Source organism: Phyllobates terribilis, unplaced genomic scaffold, assembly GCF_046119375.1.
Source record: "Phyllobates terribilis strain yellow unplaced genomic scaffold, ASM4611937v1 Scaffold_8__6_contigs__length_399053987, whole genome shotgun sequence".
Lineage (NCBI taxonomy): Eukaryota > Metazoa > Chordata > Amphibia > Anura > Dendrobatidae > Phyllobates > Phyllobates terribilis.
In genome coordinates, this window is record NW_027362768.1 from 188112985 (window position 1) to 188136287 (window position 23303).

Consider the following 23303-nt stretch of genomic DNA (forward strand, 5'->3'; position numbering starts at 1 on the left):
CCTCATCTACGTGACGCTGCGCGAGGTCCTGGTCACACGTCTATATATAAGCTGTGCGGTGACCGCTGCCTCCCGGCAGGACGAGGCCTGATCCCATTACACTGTATAGATTTGCACTAATTTAATAACATCTCAGACAACTATTCTGGTTCCACTTTAATCAATTGATCTAAAAGCCGCGTGCGAGAAATTGGCCTAAAAGCTGCTGCAATTAGTGCAAAATTCTCGGTTTTCCACATTTAAGAATCACAAAGCTGAATCTAGAAATCATAGACGCTTCTGTTATATCTCCGCAATGTTTTTTTTTTTTATATATAATTCATTTTTTGTGTAGCTTTATCGGTAGATTATTGCATGAGCCGTGACTCCAGGATCGGCTGTCCAGCTCGGTCATCGGGCTGCAGCATGTGGCCACAACCATGGACAATAGTTTTGGCCACATGATACTTTGGCCACCGTGATACTTTACTGATACATTAATATTATTTATTGTTATCTTTTTTTTTTCTGAATGCAGACTTAACTTTACTGCCGCCTTATCTGCCATAGGAATCAATAGTCCAGAGATAATCACTGCCTTCTATAGGAGAATGTAATGGGCATGCTCTGTGGCCTGTGCAGAGGTCATCATGCAGGGAGGGGGAGGAGATGAGCTGTGATATCACCTGTTGTGAATCCCGAGATATATGTATAATAATAATAATAATAATATTTTTTTTAGTGCCAACATATTCCGCAGCACTTTACAATTTATGATATATATAATTTTAACATTAAACTTGCTAGCTTACTGTTGGCTGGGGGTGTCACTGATCCTGAGAACGGGACCATTTTACTAGAGTGATGGCCGTTTTTGCGTACTACTACCGCTGTATTCATTGTCTATTGGACTGTCTGCAGCGATAACTTGGAAAAGTTAGGACAACCCCTTGAAAGCGACTGCTCACTCAGAAACAAGGCTTGCCCCTGTGCCCTATATGAATATGGAAATCATAAAGGGGGGCCGTATACGTCACCTGGAAAGAGACATTTAATGCTTTTGAGGACGTCTGTGGAGGTATGGGGTTAGTTTTATGCGGAAGACCCCTTTAAGTCATTCATATCCATATTAATTCTGTACCTGTGAGTTACCACTGACGACTCATGTCGATAAGTTTGCAGCATCGAGGGAAAGCAAATAAAGCGCTGGTGTGAAAACCCCCCCCCAGGACTGCGGTATAGGAACCCCTGCCAACACACACAGCTCTTTAATCTCCGAGACTGGATTTGTAAAGCTCTTCTGCATAAAACTATCAAAGCATAAAAAGTATCTGAACCCTGTAAATGTTTAATCAGCAGCAATTAAAAAGTTCCTGACGCATCAGTGTGAGAATCGCCCTTGTGCCACCGCTGCTAATTAAATATGGCTGCACAGCTGGCACCTGGCTGCCCCCCGATCAGGGCGCTCTGGTCGCTCACTGAAGGTGTCGCACATCGCTTTCTTCTGTGACCGCAGTGATGGGTCCTGCTGTGAAGACATTCCTGTGGACCAGCAGAGCAGATGGAAGATTTATGCAACTTTTTGTATGATGTATTTAATACTGAATATTTTTAGGAGTGTGCTGATTTTGTGAGCGGCAGTGACCTGTCCACTCAAACAATTATTTTAATAGGGAAATGGCTGTTTTGAGTAGATGCAGTGACGTGGAAAGGATGGGGAAAGTGACCTGTGTAGCAAATCACACAATGGTAATGATGACAACCGCAGAAGAGGAGTGTGCTCTTTTTGTGGAGACAGTGACTTGACCACACAAATTTGATTATGTTAAACAGAGAGGGCTGCATGTGACGGGAACAGTGTCATTAAATGGGCATAGATAAAAGCCAATGTCCTCAATAATATGTGGCAATGGTAACAACAGCAGAGGATGAGTGTGCTGATCTTGTGGGAGGCAGTACCTTGTTCATACATACGATTATGTCTGTAAGAACAGAGCCGGGTCCGACAGATGTAGCGTGTATTGTACAATGTGCAACAGAGCAGGTTATAGAAAGGAAAACATCTAGTGGTCATCGAGATTGTAGCAGCAGCATGAGATGAGTGTGTTGATCTTGTGAAAGACAATGACCTGTCCAGTCAATTGATTGTCTAGCACTAGATCTGGCAACACACGAAGCGTCAGCGATAGTATCAACATTTAGCTGTATGTTGACGGGTATGACAGCAGCGGAAGGAGAGTATGCTGCTCTTGCAGGAGGCAGTGACCTGTCCGATTGGGTAATTACGTTAGTGATGTCAGGATTTTTGGGACAGGGGCAGTGCCATATTGTGAGAAGAGGAAAGTCACAAAATAGCAACATTGTCATCCCACGGCACAAGCGCAGAGTATTTCAGAGGCTGATTGCGCTGATCACGGGGGATGCAATGACATGTCCGCTCTCGTCTCTGTTAGTGAAGGTAGCAGTGGATGTGACCACACATTGTTCTTAATTAATTTCTTAATATTGAAGTCTTGTTTGACATCGGGTAATTAACGGAGTCCAAATTGATTTAGTCATAAGCCACCGATTAAGACTTGAGCAAATACTCTGAGCTGGATGACATCTCCTGAGGAAGCCGCACAAAGTACAGCGCAGGTAATTGTGGAAAAGCGGCGCAGCAAAATCCAATCAGCCGTGCGAAGAGGGAAAGTAAGAAAACAAGAAGCGGCTTATGCCATGGCGCAAGGATCCTCCAAGATGGTGAACGAGGAAAGGTTTCAGTCCAGAAATCGGATTATGGCCAAAACTATCCCTAATATTTCGCCAGCCGCAAACTTTTCTTTTTGCAAATTGACTGATTCCAGATTTTAGTTTAAAGGGTGTTTTCCATCTCGTACATTTATGGCGATATTTGGATAATTATTAGTGCTCCACTATATCCGGCAGTCGGGATCTACTGCCCCGTCCTCAGGATCGCTGCAGGGTCCCAGCAGTCAGACTGACAGCGATCTATGAGTTATCCTCTGACTTTGGGAATATCATATAGAAAGGTTTTGTATAAAATGTTAATTTCATGTCCGGCTTCATCACCTCCATTAGTCCAGGACTAGACGGCGAGATGTGTCACAGAACTGATTCAGGTGATGAAGGACGATCTATGCATTAAGCGATCTCATGGATGACTGTCATGCTGCACATGTATATGGCTCATATAAATCACGGGCATCGCCGGGACCCTGGGACGCGGAGGAATATAAACGGAGTCCGTCAGGTGGGTCACGCTGCCCAAATCGCAGCCAGGTATGTTATTATAACAAATGAAGATCTGGCTCCGCCGCCCGGCCGGCTCGCCCCGGCACCACTGTAGGTGTTTGACTGGTCTCTCTACTGCAACAGTGTGGGGTTTTGTTTTTTTTAATTACATTTTTTTAATATAACATGTATTTTTTTCTAATTTTATTATCTGGCACATCCCTTTTAGGCAGATTTATATGGCTACTGCTGATGAATATCTGACCACCTAGCCTGACTGACAGCTCCTCAGTGTCCCTCCTCCCTGCTGCTGAATCTCTGACCACCTAGCCTGACTGACAGCTCCTCAGTGTCCCTCCTCCCTGCAGCTGAATCTCTGACCACCTAGCCTGACTAACAGCTCCTCAGTGTCCCTCCTCCCTGCTGCTGAATCTCTGACCACCTAGCCTGACTGACAGCTCCTCAGTGTTCCTCCTCCCTGCAGCTGAATCTCTGACCACCTAGCCTGACTGACAGCTCCTCAGTGTTCCTCTTCCCTGCTGCTGAATCTCTGACCACCTAGCCTGACTGACAGCTCCTCAGTGTCCCTCTCCCACTGCTGAATCTGTGACCACCTGGCTTGACTGACAGCTCCTCAGTGTTCCTCCTCCCTGCTGCTGAATCTCTGACCACCTAGCCTGACTGGCATCTCCTCAGTGCCCCTCCCCCCTGCTGCTCAATCTCTGACCACCTAGCCTGACTAGCAGCTCCGTAGTTTCCCTCTTCCCTACTGAATCAGGCCAGGTGGATGGAGAATCAGCAGCAGAGAAGAGGGACACTAAGGTGCTGTCAATCAGGCTGGGTGGGTGGAGATTATGCAGCCATTCTGGCATGAATTATTACAGTAAATACATCAGTTTCATCAGGTGTAAAAGATCTATTTATTAAAGTATGCAGTATGTGTTTCTTATTATCACATTAGGTGCGTGGGGCTTGAGTTTTTCACTTTTTACAAAAAGTGCCCATTTAAGCTTTGACCTCCTGTTATAGAACATATCTTTTATTCCATGAGCGAGCTGCCAATCAAGCTGGGAAGATGGAGCTTCAGTAGCAGCAGGGAGGAGGCATAATGAGGAGCTGACAAGCAGGCTCAATGTATGGAGATAGAGAGCTCCTCAGTGTCCCTCCTCCCTTCTGCTGAATGTCTGACCACCTAGCCTGACTGACAGCTCCTCAGTGTCCATTCACTGCTGCTTAATCTCTGACCACCTAGCCTGACTGACAGCTCCTCAGTGTCCCTTCTCCCTGCTGCTGAATCTCTGACCACCTAGCCTGACTGACCGCTCCTTATTGTCCATCCTCACTGCTGCTTAATCTCTGACCACCTAGCTTGACTGACAGCTCCTCAGTGTCCCTCCTCCCTGCTGCTGAATCTCTGACCACCTAGCCTGACTGACAGCTCCTCATTGTCCCTCCCCCCTGCTGCTGCCAATTCTCCACCCACCAAGCCTGTTTGACAGCTCCTTAGTTTCCTTCCTCCCTACAGAATCAAGCCAGGTGGATGGAGATTCAGCAGCAGGGAGGAGGGACACTGAGGAGCTGTCAGTCAGGCTGGGTGGGTGGAGATTATACAGTCATTCTGGCATGAATTATTACAGTAAGTTCACCCGTTTCATCAGGTGTAAGATATCTATTAAGTAAATTATGCAGTATGTGTTTCTTATCATGGCATTAGGTGCATGGGGCTTGTTCTGGATCATGCATATAATACTGACAAATCCTATTGGGTACGGGTATTGCCTGGCATTGCCCTTACATGTAGAGTTAACCATTTATCCATCAGTTTCTGCAAGTTATAACCATTATTATTCAAGTGTTTCATTGTAAACTAATGAGCAATGGACATTTCTTACTCCTAGGTGGTCCCGGGAGCGGTAAAGGGACCCAGAGCCTGAAAATAGCAGAACTCTATGGATTTGAATATATATCAGTGGGCGAACTGCTGAGAAAAAAGATTCACAACACAAGTAGTAACAGAAAATGGAGCCTAATCGCAAAGATAATAACCACAGGCGAATTAGCCCCACAGGTACGGCCATATCACCTCCACCGTTCACTATCCCTAAGACATTACCCGCACCATCCGTGTGTCCTTTCTCTGCTCCGCACCATTCAGGTGTCCTTTCTCTGCTCCGCACCATTCATGTGTCCTTTCTCTGCTCCGCACCATTCATGTGTCCTTTCTCTGCTCCACACCATCCAGGTGTTGTGCCTCTGCTCCGCTCCATCCGTGTGTCCTTTCTCTGCTCCGCTCCATTCGTGTGTCGTTTCTCTGCTCCGTACCATCCGTGTGTCCTTTCTCTGCTCCGCACCATCCGTGTGTCCTTTCTCCCCTCCACACCATCCGTGTGTCCTTTCTCTGCTCCGCACCATCCGTGTGTCCTTTCTCTGCTCCGCACCATCCGTGTGTCCTTTCTCCCCTCCACACCATCCGTGTGTCCTTTCTCCCCTCCACACCATCCGTGTGTCCTTTCTCTGCTCCGCTCCATCCGTGTGTCCTTTCTCTGCTCCGTACCATCCGTGTGTCCTTTCTCTGCTCCGCTCCATCCGTGTGTCCTTTCTCTGCTCCGCTCCATCCGTGTGTCCTTTCTCCCCTCCACACCATCCGTGTGTCCTTTCTCTGCTCCGCTCCATCCGTGTGTCCTTTCTCTGCTCCGCTCCATCCGTGTGTCCTTTCTCTGCTCCGTACCATCCGTGTGTCCTTTCTCTGCTCCGCACCATCCATGTGTCCTTTCTCTGCTCCGCACCATCCGTGTGTCCTTTCTCTGCTCCGCACCATCCATGTGTCCTTTCTCCCCTCCACACCATCCATGTGTCCTTTCTCTGCTCCGCTCCATGCGTGTGTCCTTTCTCTGCTCCGTACCATCCGTGTGTCCTTTCTCTGCTCCGCACCATCCGTGTGTCCTTTCTCTGCTCCGCACCATCCGTGTGTCCTTTCTCTGCTCCGCACCATCCGTGTGTCCTTTCTCCCCTCCACACCATCCGTGTGTCCTTTCTCTGCTCCGTACCATCCGTGTGTCCTTTCTCTGCTCCGCTCCATCCGTGTGTCCTTTCTCTGCTCCGCTCCATCCGTGTGTCCTTTCTCCCCTCCACACCATCCGTGTGTCCTTTCTCTGCTCCGCTCCATCCGTGTGTCCTTTCTCTGCTCCGCTCCATCCGTGTGTCCTTTCTCTGCTCCGTACCATCCGTGTGTCCTTTCTCTGCTCCGCACCATCCATGTGTCCTTTCTCTGCTCCGCACCATCCGTGTGTCCTTTCTCTGCTCCGCACCATCCATGTGTCCTTTCTCCCCTCCACACCATCCATGTGTCCTTTCTCTGCTCCGCTCCATGCGTGTGTCCTTTCTCTGCTCCGTACCATCCGTGTGTCCTTTCTCTGCTCCGCACCATCCGTGTGTCCTTTCTCTGCTCCGCACCATCCGTGTGTCCTTTCTCTGCTCCGCACCATCCGTGTGTCCTTTCTCCCCTCCACACCATCCGTGTGTCCTTTCTCCCCTCCACACCATCCGTGTGTCCTTTCTCTGCTCCGCTCCATCCGTGTGTCCTTTCTCTGCTCCGTACCATCCGTGTGTCCTTTCTCTGCTCCGCTCCATCCGTGTGTCCTTTCTCTGCTCCGCTCCATCCGTGTGTCCTTTCTCCCCTCCACACCATCCGTGTGTCCTTTCTCTGCTCCGCTCCATCCGTGTGTCCTTTCTCTGCTCCGCTCCATCCGTGTGTCCTTTCTCTGCTCCGTACCATCCGTGTGTCCTTTCTCTGCTCCGCACCATCCATGTGTCCTTTCTCTGCTCCGCACCATCCGTGTGTCCTTTCTCTGCTCCGCACCATCCATGTGTCCTTTCTCTGCTCCGCACCATCCATGTGTCCTTTCTCTGCTCCGCTCCATGCGTGTGTCCTTTCTCTGCTCCGTACCATCCGTGTGTCCTTTCTCTGCTCCGCACCATCCGTGTGTCCTTTCTCTGCTCCGCACCATCCGTGTGTCCTTTCTCTGCTCCACACCATCCAGGTGTTGTGCCTCTGCTCCGCTCCATCCGTGTGTCCTTTCTCTGCTCCGTACCATTCATGTGTCGTTTCTCTGCTCCGTACCATCCGTGTGTCCTTTCTCTGCTCCGCACCATCCGTGTGTCCTTTCCCTGCTCCGTACCATTCATGTGTAGTTTCTCTGCTCCGCACCATCCGTGTGTCGTTTTCTGCTCCGCACCGTTCATATGTCCTTTCTCTCCTCCGCTCTCTTATAGGAAACCACAATCACTGAAATTAAACAGACGTTGATGCAAATTCCCGACTCGGAGGGGATCGTTATAGACGGATTTCCCCGGGATGTGGCTCAGGCGCTGTCCTTTGAGGATCAGGTAAGGACCTTTCTCATCCTCTTATTCCGGAGGGATCTGATTTGTGATGTGAGATTCACTGCCGGCAACAATCAGGTTCTGCTCTGATAATCGCTTTACCAACAGGGAGACGTTAGATTAATCTTCCCTTAATGATGTTTCCTTTTGTGGCCTGAGTTATTGAATAGCGGGTAATAGGCTGATTGTAACATTGCCAACGAGGGTCCCTGAAGAATGAGGCGTAAGATAAGTACCGGACGTGCACTACATGTGAAGAGATGAAGAGAAGTCAGCTAGTGCGGAGCTGTTATATGCATAAAAATGACATTGCCAAGGTGCGATCTCCAGTTGTTATTACTTTTCTGTCCCAGGCAAAGATTTTGAATCTGATACTTATGGGAAGGGACACTTTTCTGAACTAATACTTTGCGTAAATTAATAGTACAAGTGAATATAAGAAACTTTAATATATTGTATCAGAGAAATCTGTTCTTTCTCCACTAATAAGGAATTTCTCCCTCTGACTCATGGAAGGATGGGTAGAGGGAAAGAAAGCCACTCAAAGAAACACTCAGTGCTACTGCTATTTAGTAAGTATTTATTCCCGTCCAGTGCTGGATTCACAGTTACACTACTGTACAGTACACAGTACACTACTTTGCTGGATACACAGTTAAATTACTGCTATAGGATGTCCTCCGTGCTTCTGCTTTCTGTTAACTGTTTTTCTCAGCACAGTGTGGTATGGCCCCACTAAATTTCTTAGTACTGCTATATAATGACCTCCATGCTTTTGCTGATTTCCAGTGTTATATCTCACTCCAGAGTTATATTCACAGCTACACTGCTCAGTAGTGCTGTATAATATACTCCAGACTAGTAAGTGTTTTATTTCTCCCCAGTGCTGGATTCACAGCTACACTGCTCAGAAATGCTATGTACTGCTGTATTAAGACCTCCATGCTTTTGCTGATTTCCAGTGTTATATCTCACTCCAGTGTTGTATTCACAGCTACACTGCTCAGTAGTGCTATATGATATACTTCAGACTAGTAAGTAATTTATTTTGCCCAGTGCTGGATTCACAGCTGTATAGCTCAGTAATGCTATATAATGTCCTCCATGCTGCTACTTCCTAGTAATTGCTTTGTCTCACACCAGAGCTGCGTTTGTAGCTACACTGCTCAGTATTGCTGCATACTGTTTTCCATGCTCCTGTTGTTTCTGAACACGTGCTACATAGAGACAGGAGGGCAGGAATCCCTCATGTTATGTGTCACCTTGTGATTACTGATGTAGCAGAGCTGGGACAGTAATAACTGGAATAGCAGAATTGCAGCAGTGTCTGATGTAGCAGAGTGGAGTTTGTAGTGCTGGTACATTGTGGCAGCAGTAACACTGGCTACCTGAATTAAATCACGCAGTGGAACAGAAGAGCCCGCTGCAGCAGAGATGGAGCGCAGCGCTCGCCGCTGGGGCCGGGAGAGGTAACAGTTACATAATACCTGCATTTCTGCAGAAATGATAAGTGACAAATGCACCTCTGCAACGCCAGTATACAGATGGAAGACTGCTCATATAATAAGCCCATAAGCCCTTTTTAGTTTTGCTGTTTGGACTGGATAATCCCTTTATGTGCGTGTAATCTTTAATAAGGACATATGGGTACATGTGCAACATCTGCTCCTGCAACAATGGACATTTCCATATTGTGAGCTGACAAGCGAAGGAACGGGCTCTGCAGCTAATTGTGACATTATTAACGGTAATTTAACGCGGAGCAGAACTCCTAACTGCGGCCAAGAGCGAAATAAACCGAGTCATGTGGCGGGTGAGGAGGAGACGGGCGAGTGTCAGCCTGATTGTGGGTGTTTGCATTACGCCATAATGATGGTGGCTGCTCCTCACTCACCAGGCGGAGGTCACTTACTGCCGGCGACCGGCGCCGATTCTCATCCCGGCAGGCGGGTGCCAAGTAAAGTGATGCATCGCCCTCATCTCTGCATCCCGGGATGTGCCTGGAATCTCAAGACTTCTTCAGGCAATAGATTTAGGATAGTTATGTGGATGAGGACAATAATTTGCATTTTAATGGAATGGAAAGAGCTAAAAGTTTTCTCAATTTATGCAAGACAGTAATAAGTCGCCTAATACCCAAGATTAAATAATGCTGAGATAGGAGTCTGATATACCGGGGACCATTAAAGGGACTGTCCAGTCGTTTGTACATGAAACTCCATTGAAGCACCCTGTGCCTCCCCACTGCCCCTGCGCCATGGTGATCCAGCGCAGGCGCAGAGGCACCGTATAAGAATTTGGGACTTATCTGGTCAAAGGCCTCCCCGGCTTAAAAAGGTGCTCACCTACTACACAAAAGAGTACATTAGTAAAGATCTACATTTTGCAGTCTAGCACTTTTTTCAAAGAAAACTACTTGTTTTTCCCCTGATATGCAATTTCTTTACCACCCACTTCCTGAATGCCCAATCACTCTGCAAAAACACCTAAAACCACCTTAGACAAAATAAGAAAGACTGCCCGCTCACTGAGAGATCAGATTACAGCTGACTATAACCTCTTGCAGTTGCTGCTTGTGTTTTATCCTGCCGCCTTGTTGGATTCACAGTTACACAGCTCAGTACCGCTGCATAATGTTCTCTATGCTGCTACTTTCCAGTTATTGTTTTGTTCTGCCTCAGTGCAGGATTCTCAGCTACTCTGTGCAGCACTGTCGTTTAACATCCTCAATACTGCTGCTTTGCAGTAAGTTTTTTTTTTTTTTTTTTTTTACTCTCGTCTGGATTCACAGCTACATTGCTCAGTACTGCTGCAAAATGTCCTACATGATGCTGCTTTACAGTAAGTGTGGTTCATCCCTCCAGTAATGGATTCACGGCTACACTTTTCAGTACTGCTTTGTAATGTTCTCCATGCTGCTGCTTTCTAGTCAATGTTTTATTTCACCCTGGAGTTGGATTCAAAGCAACAATGCTCAGTACCGCTGCTACTCCTGAACATGTCCTACATAGAGACAGCAGAGCAGGAAATCCTCACGTCTGTGTGTGTTGGTGTTGTGTATGTTAAACATCATAGCAGCTAGTATTCACCCACTAACTCAGAGACGCCTGGAAATAAGTGAACCTTCAGATGGGAAAACTGGTAAAACATGCATGATACAAGTCATATAATAGCCAGAAATACTGTAATTCCTCATGCTGACACACATTTTACTCTGAAAAGTCTCCTGCAACAACAGGTACACTTTAACCACTGTATATTGAAAAAAAATTGTGCAAGTTTCAAGGCAAAAATTCCTTACCAGTTATGGTACATGTTAACCCTTAAGATCATCAGCTGCCTTCTTAAGTTAGGCCCTAAATTGGCAGATTTGCCTTGGATTTGCACACAAGACAGATTGGCTGCAAAATCAGCATCACAAATCTGCACCTAAAAGTCGTCATGTGTTTTTAGCCATGCTGCTTAGTCATTATTTTACAAATTAATTCCAATTGACTTTAATAAGGAAATTAAAATCTACAATCACATCTGCTAGTAATGTAATGTTGCTGCTTATTAGCCTGCAAAAATCCACAACTGCAGATTTCCCTGCGGGCTATTTGCAGATTTGCTGCGGTAATCATCCTCTACTAATCCACCACGGCTGGGCCAACCCTCACTCATCGGATATGACCCGTACTGACGGCCATGTGTATATTACCCGCATCTTGCACATGTGAATACATTTTCAGTCGCCGCCCTGTGTTTTTTTTTCGGTGTTTGACTCTTGGTAAACCTAAGAGGAATGGTCTATCTATTTGCTGCCCAGAGCTGTCAGCAGGATCTCTGCTTTTTAGACGTGGGGTTTCAAAAACAATTTCCATGCTCTCAAAGTACTTTGTCCGAGAGCTTCTCACTGGGTCGAAAAGCTCTGCAGGCTATAGACACTTTTGAAATGGAAAAATTAGTTTTTCAATTTAATACAATTTCAGTACATTTTAGTCTCCAATGTTTACTTTTAGAAACCCTGATATGCAGTTGGCAGGCTGATACAAAATGTCATGTTTTGAGTTCTGTGTGTCTATTCTACTAATGCAGACTGGATGTAAGGTCTGTGACTCTCCCAGTAATATAGGCTGGATGTAAGGTCTGTGACTCTCCCAGTAATATTCGCTGGATGTGAGCTCTGTGTGTCTCTCCCAGTAATATAGGCTGGATGTGAGGTCTGTGTGTCTCCCAGTAGTATAGGCTGGATGTGAGGTCTGTGTGTCTCTCCCAGTAATATAGGCTGGATGTGAGATCTGTGTGTCTTTCCCAGTAATATAGGCTGGATGTAAGGTCTGTGTGTCTCTCCCAGTAGTATAGGCTGGATGTGAGCTCTGTGTATCTCTCCCAGTAATATAGGCTGGATGTGAGATCTGTGTGTCTTTCCCAGTAATATAGGCTGGATGTGAGCTCTGTGTGTCTCTCCCAGTAATATAGGCTGGATGTGAGCTCTGTGTATCTCTCCCAGTAATATAGGCTGGATGTGAGCTCCTTGTATCTCTCCCAGTAATATAGGCTGGATGTGAGGTCTGTGTGTCTCTCCCAGTAATATAGACTGGATGTGAGCTCTGTGTATCTCTCCCAGTAATATAGGCTGGATGTGAGCTCCTTGTATCTCTCCCAGTAATATAGGCTGGATGTGAGATTTGTGTTTCCCACTAATAAATAGGCTGGATGTGAGGTCTGTTTTTATGTAGAATGTTGCTGTCTTCCTTAGCTCATGTAACTGCACAGCTTCTATCCTGTACGTATTTCCTCTCCATGAGCTTTCCTTCTTTTCTTTAACATGTGGTCTCTGCCCTCCTTGAAACTGCCCATGCTTTCTTCCCTTTCCACATTGTGGAGACCTGTGTACATCCCTCCCCTTCTCTAACACTGAGAGAAGAGAGGAGAGCATTGAGAGTGCTGTCATTAGCAGGAGTTTTAACAGATTTGCATCAGTTTTGCAGAGCACTCATCTCGATAAAGGACTGCCGCAGGAAAATGGTAGAATATTTTAATGAAGACTATTCAGAAAGTTTCTTAGCTTTGCATTTAGAAAGCAAATGAATAATTTAAAAAAAGTCTCTGCGAAGGTGATAGCCTTTAAAACTCTCTGTCTCTGAAGACGAAAAACAATCAGTATCTGGAGGACACGGTGGCACTGACAGCGCATAGACCTCACTACGCGTCCATAAATCATATCTTCTCTTAGCAGCCGAGGTTTGGTAATTGCACAGTGTGTTAAATATGCAGAATTCATCACTGCTCTTCCTATGGGCAATCGAGACCTTTTGGGCCAAAATAACTGAATAGAGTCCAATTGACACCACTGGAATCTATGAAAGCAGATTAATGAATGATGATGATAATACATTTTTATTGCATGTAATGGACAACATCAGATTGGTTCTACCTATTGGGTCATTTTATCGGCCAGATCTACAGTAGGAGATGATGTATTTTCACAGGTCGTCTGTGAAGGGGCCACAGTCTACGTTGGAACACAAATGATTGTTTCTTTAATGTTTATCTGTTGTTACTAGTAATTTTTCAGAATAAGCTGTAATGTGTGCACAGGGGGCATAACCCTATTCCTCAACATTCATATCATTTGTATCCTGAATTGTTCACCAATTTTCCCCTTTACAGACTTTCTCTCTCTCTAATTTTCATTCGTCTCTGAGCTAGTGGGAGAAGACTAGGCGATATAACGTCTTCCATGCACAGCACACACAGGCATGAGGACTTCTTGCTCTACTGTCTCTTTTTAGCAAATGTTTAAAAGTAGCAGCACAAAGGTGAGATAAAACACTTACTAAAAAGCTGCAGTACTGAGCAGTGTAGCTGCGAATTTAATACTAGGGGGAGAACATTTTACTAGAAAGCTGCAGCATTACACAGCGGTACTGAACAGTGTAGCTGCGAATTTAGTACTGGGGGAGAAAAAATACTGTACTAGAAAGCTGCAGCTTTACACAGCAGTACTGAGCAGTGTAGCTGCGAATTTAGTGCTAGGAAAAGAAAAACACTTTACTAGAAAGCTGAAGCAATACACAGCAGTACTGAGCAGTGTAGCTGCGAATTTAGTGCTAGGATAAGAAAAACACTTTACTAGAAAGCTCAAGCTATACACAGCAGTAAAGAGCAGTGAAATTGTGAATTTAGTACTAGGATGACAAAAATACTTTACTAGAAAGCTGCAGCATTATACAGCAGTACTGAGCAGTGTAACTGCAAACTTAATACTAGGATGAGAAAAACATTTTGCTAGAAAGCTGCAGCATTATACAGCTGTACTGAGCAGTGTAACTGCAAATTTAGTACTAGGGGGAGAAAAACATTTTACTAGAAAGCTGCAGCTTTACCCACCAGTACTGAGCAGTGTATCTGTGAATCTAGCATTTAGGTGAAACAAACATTTATCAAGAGCAGCAGAATCTGTTTGTGTCTTGCATTGTCTGTTCTCTCTCTCAGCTCCTCTCTTTTCTTCCCCTTCCCCTTTTTGTAGACTTCAATAGGAAACTGTAATCTGATCCCTCAGTAGACTGGCAATCCATTCTTATTTTGACCAAGACAATTTTTTTTTTTTAGCGTGAATGATGAGTTCAGGAGGTGGTGAGAAGAGAAGTGGCTCATAAGTGGAGAAAGAAGCAGATTTCTCTGATAAGGGATAATATGAAGCTTCTTTTATGACCTTGTACTAATGATTTATGCGAAGTTTGTTAAATAACACCGTGATCTTTTCGGTTTTGCTATATTTTTAGGGCTTTATACGATCATAATTGCCTTTTGTGATACTTTGAAACCACTACTGTCAGATGGAATAGTGGGATCCATTGGGTTCCATCATGGTGTTTGTCATTGTGATGAAAAGAATAGCGCCACCCTCTGGCTGAACTCCATGACCGATAGGATAGTATTCGTGATGGCGCTTGGATTTCGCTGATATATTGTTTCTTTTTGTCTGAGTTTCTCCTTTGCCTCTTCTTTTATTTCCCCTTAGATCTGTACACCGGATCTTGTGGTTTTTCTTGCTTGTGCCAATCACAAACTGAAGGAACGTCTGCTGAAACGCGCGGAGCAGCAAGGGCGACCGGATGACAACCTCAAAGCGATTCAGCGGAGATTAATGAACTTCAAGCAGAATGCAGTCCCGCTGGTCAACTACTTCCAGGAAAAAGGTCTCATCATCACGGTAAGGAGCAGCCATCGAGACAAGCGCCATACAATGCCAGGAAGCTGCCTATAAAGCACTTGACAATTTTGTGTTAGCACCCAGTGATTGGGTGAGAATTTATTTTTTTCTGGAATTTCCTTCAGTCTTTTACCTTACAGGATCTACCTTCACCCTCATTATTTATTACTTGACGCTGCAATATTTTGACTGGTGTCACCAGGTGTGAAGACACCTACGGGGCCATGCTGCCCATTATGGAACCACAGTATAAGTGAGCACTGCAAAAAGCAAACAGCATCACACTCCTGGCCTAGTTGCAAAATAGTCTGCATGTGATAATCCAAAGCAAGACACGCGTGCACACTCGGCTAAAGTGAGCGTGCACGTGTGTAGTGGTGTCAAGACCAGCAACTGTCAGCTGAATGAGCATTTCTAAGGCAGCTATATAAGACATATGCTCGTCGTAGATATCTATAGGTCAGGCCCCACTTACCAGGTGAATAGTAACAGCAGGTTGTCTATTTATTAATACATTTCCAGGAGGAATAACAGAGGAACGGCAAAATAAAGACTGTTGAAAAAAGGTACTAGAATAAGGGAAAAAGCAATTATATACTAAATCAAAGGTGGCAGGAGTGATGACACCTGCACCTCAGGCTCACAAGGAATAGGGGGCTTCCACCGCGAGGATTACATTACTGTCCTTCCACCTTTGCACATTGGATGGGGCAGTGGGTACAAGTGTCTGACCTTCCTTTCTGCACAGTGAGGGGCTTGCAGATTGCACCAGTAGAGACCAGTGACCAGAGTCGCCCTCCTTTCTTATCCCAGTTTGCAGATTTAATATCCGTGTGACCCAGTGAATGCTGAATCAGTGGAGTATTAATCCTTTATTATCCATATAATTAAAAAGAACTCGCAGTCGTTCGATTCCTTCAACCCAGTTAATGGGATTTTTGGGGGGGGGTTATCAGTCGGTCTCCTCCGAGGTCGGCAGATGGAAGGAGATTCATTCTTCTGGAAAACTTTTAATTGCTTCTTTTTTTTTTCCCCGGGTGACACATTTGCAGCTGAGTTTGCCTTGTGTGATGTGATTTTGTGTGATTCATTTGCGCTATTCTTCTTCCTCGCCATCTGCTGTGTCGGGCGATTTTAAAAATAAAAGTTCGGCTTCTCAGATTCGCAGCCGTACAGTAAATGCATTTTGCTGATTTTGTTTTCTTTGTTTCCGTAAAGGATTTTGGTACGCCGATTAAAGAGTTTGTCATCACTGTGTTATTAATTGCAACCATTTACACTGCAGTTTTAGCTAGTGCCACCCAGGAATTGTGAATATTCTCTGGGGTGGTAGCATCCTCATAGATGTATGTACACGTTGTAGCGTAGCTGGGAAGGACATGGTTAAATCCCAGCTCTGCAGTGTTTGATGAGAAGCACCTGCAGTGTTTCTTTAAGAAGCAGGAAGTAGATTCAGGGAGGAGCAGTCTGCTGGATGAAGCAGAGTTGAGTGTGCTGCTGGTGAGTGGTCAGCCAAGATGTGAGCTGTGGCTGAGAGAAAGACGCGCCGGGGTCTCTGGTGAGTCAGTCAGTCTGCTGGATGTAGCAAAGGCCAGAATCCATCTCTGAGAAGTGTCTGCACAGGCAAGTATTAGTGGTTGTTATAGACAATAGCTGTTGTGTTTGACTGAGCTGGGGCTAGCTCAGCCATGTACGAGTAGCCAGGGTCTATTTTGTTTAGATAGCGCCTTGATAAGGCCGGGAATTATGTTTATGAGTTTGAGCATTGCCAGTGTGAACGCCACCTAAGGTCTAATACCTACCAGAGAGAGTGAATCCCTACAATATATAGATAGATACATACCGTGGGTACGAAAAGTATTCAGACCCCTTTAAATTTTTCACTCTTTGTTTCATTGCAGCCATTTGGTAAATTCTAAAAAGTTCATTTTTAGGTAAGTCATCATCTGCTGGAGCCCAAGCGCAGAATTGACAAACAACAAGATTGAAGGTCAAATGTTATGCACGTCTTCATGGACTGTACCCCTGAGGAAGCCATGTGTATCAGTGAAACATGTTGGCTGGCATTTGTATGCATGTTGCAGCTCATCCACAATGTGCATTGACAGATAAGCCAGCTGGTGATGACTGGTGGAGCGCAAGCGCAGAATTGACTGCCAGCCGTGCCCTGGAGGTGTAATGTTAAGCGTGTCTTCATGGACTGACGAGCCTTTATTCATACAACACTAATTGGATACTGGCCGCCTTTGTTACATACAGAGAGTGGATGTCTCATTTATTAGCCGTGTAATTGGAGTGTTGCTTAATTGAGTGTCTTTGGAGGCTTGCTCCTCATGGCGTTCCATACCAATCCCCCTGAAGAAGCCACATGTATAGATGAAACATGTTGGGCAGGCTGTGCATGTGTATTTTAATGACTGTAGCCGATCCCACTAGTTTGGAGCTCTCTGCGGATACTCCAGACAGATTTGATGTTGTGCATCGCTATCATAAGCGAGCTCTCCAAAGGTGAACGTGAGGAAAGCCGCCCCAGGGCTGCTATATTGATGACCGATCATTAGAATAAATCATCAATATCAGATAGGTGGGGATCCGACACGAGGCGGCCCACTGAGCAGCTGCTGGACCTAGCCATCCTCAGTGCCCCTGCCCTCCTCTGGGGCTGTAGACACAAAGCTGCCTCTGCTATCAGCATTGGAGAGCGCACAATTCACGCAACCTGCGCCGCCGTGCTACGGGTACAAGCCGTCAATCAGGAGCGCGCTGCTCCTCAGCAAGCAGCAAGTCAGTGGAGCGCTGTGCTCCTGAAGACCCCTTTAACAACAGAATGTAAAAAAAAACAATTTTTAATATATTCAAAATTTAAAAAAAACGCAACATAATTATTTTCTTACTTTTATCCTTGTGACTTTTGGAACAAGCTGTGTGAGCATCTCCGTAGAATAACATCGGCTCTGAATTCTGCTCTTACTCCACATGGACAGAAAAAGGAGGGAATGAGGCCCGATTCTACACCGGCCCCTTATGTCCAGCTTTCCCTGGATTCCTGCACATTTATATTCTAGTGGCGTGATTGTTCTTCATGTTGCACTTTCTTCTTGGGACGCCATTATCCTTCTTCTCTGTCAAATTTACATAGAAGTTTTTCCACCATCCTTTTGCCCCAGACTTACTTTTGAGCTTTGCTGTGTTCTCACCTTGTCATGCATCTTCTTTGTCAATTTTTATCTCTCCAACATTTTTGGCAACAAGATTTTTTATTTTTGCTTTTTCGACTTGTCAAGCTGCAGAGTTTACAGTACAGCGGGCCGTAAAGGAGACTGTATAATGCTTTCCTTCATGCGGAAAAGCTCCGCTTAGAAAAAGCAAGAAAGCGCGACTGCAGATGATGCTCTAAAGAACCTCGTGTCATCTGGTGGATGTTGTGAAAAATGTCTGATCCAAGAATGGAAGAAGATGCCAAAGGAATTGACAATACAAGGTTTTCTATTCATGACTTGAGTTAAATTACTTTGAAAACTTTCAATAGAAATGCAGAATTGGGCATGTGGAAAAGGGTGATAATTCTGCACCTGCTTTGATGAATCCAAATGTATTTATTGCCTGCTGGCCATGTTCTAGAAGGCGCCTGTCGATGTCTCGGGATGTCATTATCTTCATACACCATCACATGTTTTTATGTCCAACTCAACTTGCTCTAATGCAGCAAATAAAAAAACCCTCTGTAATTACCTTTTTTTATAAATCCACCGTTTTGTCTATACATCACCCATGCAGGTCTATGTGTCTCTAAGGTTACAGACTACAAACAAACCCGGTGTAGTCTGATCCTGCAGCCATGTGTTACTCAACTTCTCTTCCTCATTTTTTTTTTTAGAACCTTTTAATTACTTTTTTTTGTATATGAAAGCTGATGCATTGTAGAGAAATGTTTTCTACTTTAGACCTCTTTAGTTACTTTTGTGGCAGATGCAGTGTTCAAAACAATATGTAGAACATATGTATGTAATTTTACACCTATGAATACTTGGAGAGCTCAGGAATGACTTAAAGTAGCAATGGCAACAGAAACACCACAGGGAAAACATTAAACAGTTACAATTAAATCAGTGAACCATCTGAGAAGCCACCAACTTCAGTAATGTTCAAAACAATATGTAGAAAATGAGCATAGATATGTAATTGTACACCCATGAGTGCTCTGGGAGCTTAGGAACTACTCAAATAGAGTGTCAGTAATCACATTAGCTGTTACTCAAGATGAAAATAACATCTAGGACATTTATACAACATGAGATGGCTGAGGAGCCCTCCATTTAATGCAATGAGATCAAAAATTTTCTTTTTGTATCTGCTTTAGTCCAAATTATTTGCCTACCTTCTGAAACCTTCTGTTATGTTGGTTTTATCTTGACAGAATCTACCCGGCTAGAGATTTTATTTTGCAAGTGAAAATGTTGATGCATTGAAGAAAGCCTTTTCCACTTTAGACCTCTTTTGTTATTTGTGTAGAAGATGCAGTATTCAAAACAAAATGTAGAACATAGGTATGTAATTTTACACCTATGAATACTTGGAGAGCTTAGGAACTACTTAAAGTAGTAAAGGTGACAGAAATACCACAGGGGAAACATTAAACAGATATACAATTAAATCAGTGAACAATCTCAGAAACCTTGCGAGTCCTTCACAACACTCTTGTAGTCATTGTTGTTTTTTACTAATAGCTTAAAGTCTAGTAATGAGCGAGCATGCTCATTACCCGAGATTTACGAGCCTGCTCGGGTGTTTTCCGAGTATCTTCAGCTTGCTCTTGTGTTATGTTTTAGTCAATCTGTATGCATGATTTGCGACTGTTTGACAGCTTTAATACATGTGAGGAATGCCTGTTTCTTAGCAGCCCCTTTAAACTGGGTTGATACTGCAGTGCCTGTCCATCTGGGGCACAAAAGCTTTTAACCACCCACTTAGCAATGTTGAGATGCAAATGTTAACATTTTAGCATTGACATAAGCTCGCTGCTGAAAGTGCATAATTAGTATGCAAAGAAAAAAATATTCTCAGCAGCAGAAACTTGTACACCCTCTACATGGTGAATATATAATCGCCATCCAGTGCCAGAAATGTCACTAAATATTTCATGTGTAGAAAGGTTACTCAAGGAAAAAATACAGGAATAATCAGTGTTACTTCTTGTATTTATAGCATTTAGCGAGCTCCTTCCAAACCTTTACAAACCGTATCAATTTAAATTCTCTGAGGGTTTATTTTATCAGAAGTTACTGAGCTTGAGAGTTTTTCATTTGTATATGAAGAAGTTTATTCAGTGTATAGAAATATTTCCCACTTCTGAAATTCATTTGTGACCAATGCTGTATGGTACAGAACAGTATGTAGAAAATGAATATATATATATATATATATATATATATATATATACAGTACAGACCAAAAGTTTAGACACACCTTCTCATTTAAAGATTTTTCTGTATTTTCATGACTATGAAAATTGTACATTCACACTGAAGGCATCAAAACTATGAATTACCACATGTGGAATTATATACTTAACAAAAAAGTGTGAAACAACTGAAAATATGTCTTATATTCTAGGTTCTTCACAGTAGCCACCTTTTGCTTTGATGACTGCTTTGCACACTCTTGGCATTCTCTTGATGAGCTTCAAGAGGTAGTCACCGGAAATGGTCTTCCAACAATCTTGAAGGAGTTCCCAGAGATGCTTAGCACTTGTTGGCCCTTTTGCCTTCACTCTGCGGTCCAGTTCACCCCAAACCATCTCGATTGGGTTCAGGTCTGGTGACTGTGGAGGCCAGGTCATCTGGCGTAGCACCCCATCACTCTCCCTCTTGGTCAAATAGCCCTTACACAGCCTGGAGGTGTTGGGGTCATTGTCCTGTTGAAAAATAAATGATGGTCCAACTAAACGCAAACCAGATGGAATAGCATGCCGCTGCAAGATGCTGTGGTAGCCATGCTGGTTCAGTATGCCTTCAATTTTGAATAAATCCCCAACAGTGTCACCAGCAAAGCCCCCCCCACACCATCACACCTCCTCCTCCATGCTTCACGGTGGGAACCAGGCATGTAGAGTCCATCCGTTCACCTTTTCTGCGTCGCACAAAGACACGGTGGTTGGAACCAAAGATCTCAAATTTGGACTCATCAGACCAAAGCACAGATTTCCACTGGTCTAATGTCCATTCCTTGTGTTCTTTAGCCCAAACAAGTCTCTTCTGCTTGTTGCCTGTCCTTAGCAGTGGTTTCCTAGCAGCTATTTTACCATGAAGGCCTGCTGCACAAAGTCTCCTCTTAACAGTTGTTGTAGAGATGTGTCTGCTGCTAGAACTCTGTGTGGCATTGACCTGGTCTCTAATCTGAGCTGCTGTTAACCTGCGATTTCTGAGGCTGGTGACTCGGATAAACTTATCCTCAGAAGCAGAGGTGACTCTTGATCTTCCTTTCCTGGGGCGGTCCTCATGTGAGCCAGTTTCTTTGTAGCGCTTGATGGTTTTTGCAACTGCACTTGGGGACACTTTCAAAGTTTTCCCAATTTTTCGCACTGACTGACCTTCATTTCTTAAAGTAATGATGGCCACTGGTTTTTCTTTACTTAGCTGCTTTTTTCTTGCCATAATACAAATTCTAACAGTCTATTCAGTAGGACTATCAGCTGTGTATCCACCAGACTTCTGCACAACACAACTGATGGTCCCAACCCCATTTATAAGGCAAGAAATCCCACTTATTAAACCTGACAGGGCACACCTGTGAAGTGAAAACCATTTCCGGTGACTACCTCTTGAAGCTCATCAAGAGAATGCCAAGAGTGTGCAAAGCAGTCATCAAAGCAAAAGGGGGCTTCTGTGAAGAACTTAGAATATAAGACATATTTTCAGTTGTTTCACACTTTTTTGTTAAGTATATAATTCCACATGTGGTAATTCATAGTTTTGATGCCTTCAGTGTGAATGTACAATTTTCATAGTCATGAAAATACAGAAAAATCTTTAAATGAGAAGGTGTGTCCAAACTTTTGGTCTGTACTGTGTATATACATATACAATAAGTATTTGAACCCTTGCTGTTTTTGTAAGTTTGCCTACTGCCAAACAAAGACATGAACAGTCTATAATTTTAAGGATAAGTTAATTTTAACATTGAGAGATAGAATATCCCAAAAAAATCAAGAAAATCACATTGTATAAATGAGATAAATTTATTTGCATTTTGCTGTGAGAAATAAGTATTTGATCCCCTACAAACCATTATGAGTTCTGGCTCCTACAGACCAGTTAGACGCTCCTAATCAACTCATTACCTGCATTAAAGACAGGTGTCTTACATAGTCACCTGTGTAAAAAACTCTTGTCCACTAACTCAATTAATCAGTCAGACTCTAACCTCTACAACATGGGCAAGACCAAAGAGCTTTCTAAGAGTGTCAGGGACAAGATCATAGACCTGCACAAAGCTGGAATGGGCTACAAAACCATAAGTAAGACGCTGGCTGAGAAGGCGACAATTGTTTGTGCAAATAAGAAAATGGAAGAAATATAAAATGACTGTCAATCGACATCAATCTGGAGCACCATGCAAAATCTCACCTCGTGGGGTATCCTTGATCATGAGGAAGGTGAGAGATCAGCCTAAAACTACACGGGGGAACTTGTTAATGATCTCAAAGCAACTGGGACCACAGTCACCAAGAAAACCATTGGTAACACATTACGCCTTAAAGGTTTAAAATATTGCAGTGCCCGCAAGGTCCCCCTGCTCAGGAAGGCATATGTGCAGGCCCGTCTGAAGTTTGCCAATGAACACCTGGATGATTTTGTGAGTTATCGGGAGAAGGTGCTGTGATCAGATGAGACAACAATTGAGCTCTATGGCATTAACTCAACTCACCATGCTTGGAGGAAGAAGAAGGATGCGTACAACCCTAAGAACATCATCCCAACCGTGAAGCATGGTGGGGGAAACATTATACTTTGGGGGTGCTTTTCAGCAAAGGTTACATGACAACTGCACCGTATTAAAGGGAAAATGGATCATGAGATTTTGGCCAACGACCTCCTTCCCTCAGTAAGAGCATTGAAGACGGGTCATAGCTGGGTCTTCCAGTAAGACAATGACCCAAAACATACAGTCAAGGCAACAAAGGAGTGGCTCAAAAAGAAGCACATTAATGTCATTGAGTGGCCTAGCCAGTCTCCAGACCTTAATTCCATAGAAAACTTATTGATTGAGTTGAAGCTCCGAGTTGCCAAGTGACAGCCTCAAAATCTTAATGATTTAGAGATGATGTGCAAAGAGGAGTGGACCAAAACTCCTCCTGACATGTGCACAACCCTCATCATCAACTACAAAAATCGTCTGACTGCTGTGCTTGCCAACAAGGGTTTTACCACCAAGTATTAAGTGTTGTTTGCCAGAGGGATCAAATACTTATTTCTCACTGCAAAATTCAAATACATTTATCTAATTT

General features: G+C 44.2%; 1 protein-coding gene across 2 annotated transcripts in view; it reads left to right on the forward strand.

The window, feature by feature from the left end:
* AK5 (adenylate kinase 5) overlaps positions 1-23303 on the forward strand; it is a 277032-nt gene that overhangs the window by 30859 nt on the left and 222870 nt on the right. For both annotated transcript variants that reach the window (XM_073643927.1, XM_073643926.1), the window contains exons 4-6: positions 5112-5281; positions 7486-7599; positions 14606-14797. In XM_073643927.1, the coding sequence (XP_073500028.1) occupies positions 5112-5281; positions 7486-7599; positions 14606-14797 (476 nt within the window). The remainder of the gene's footprint in view (positions 1-5111; positions 5282-7485; positions 7600-14605; positions 14798-23303) is intronic.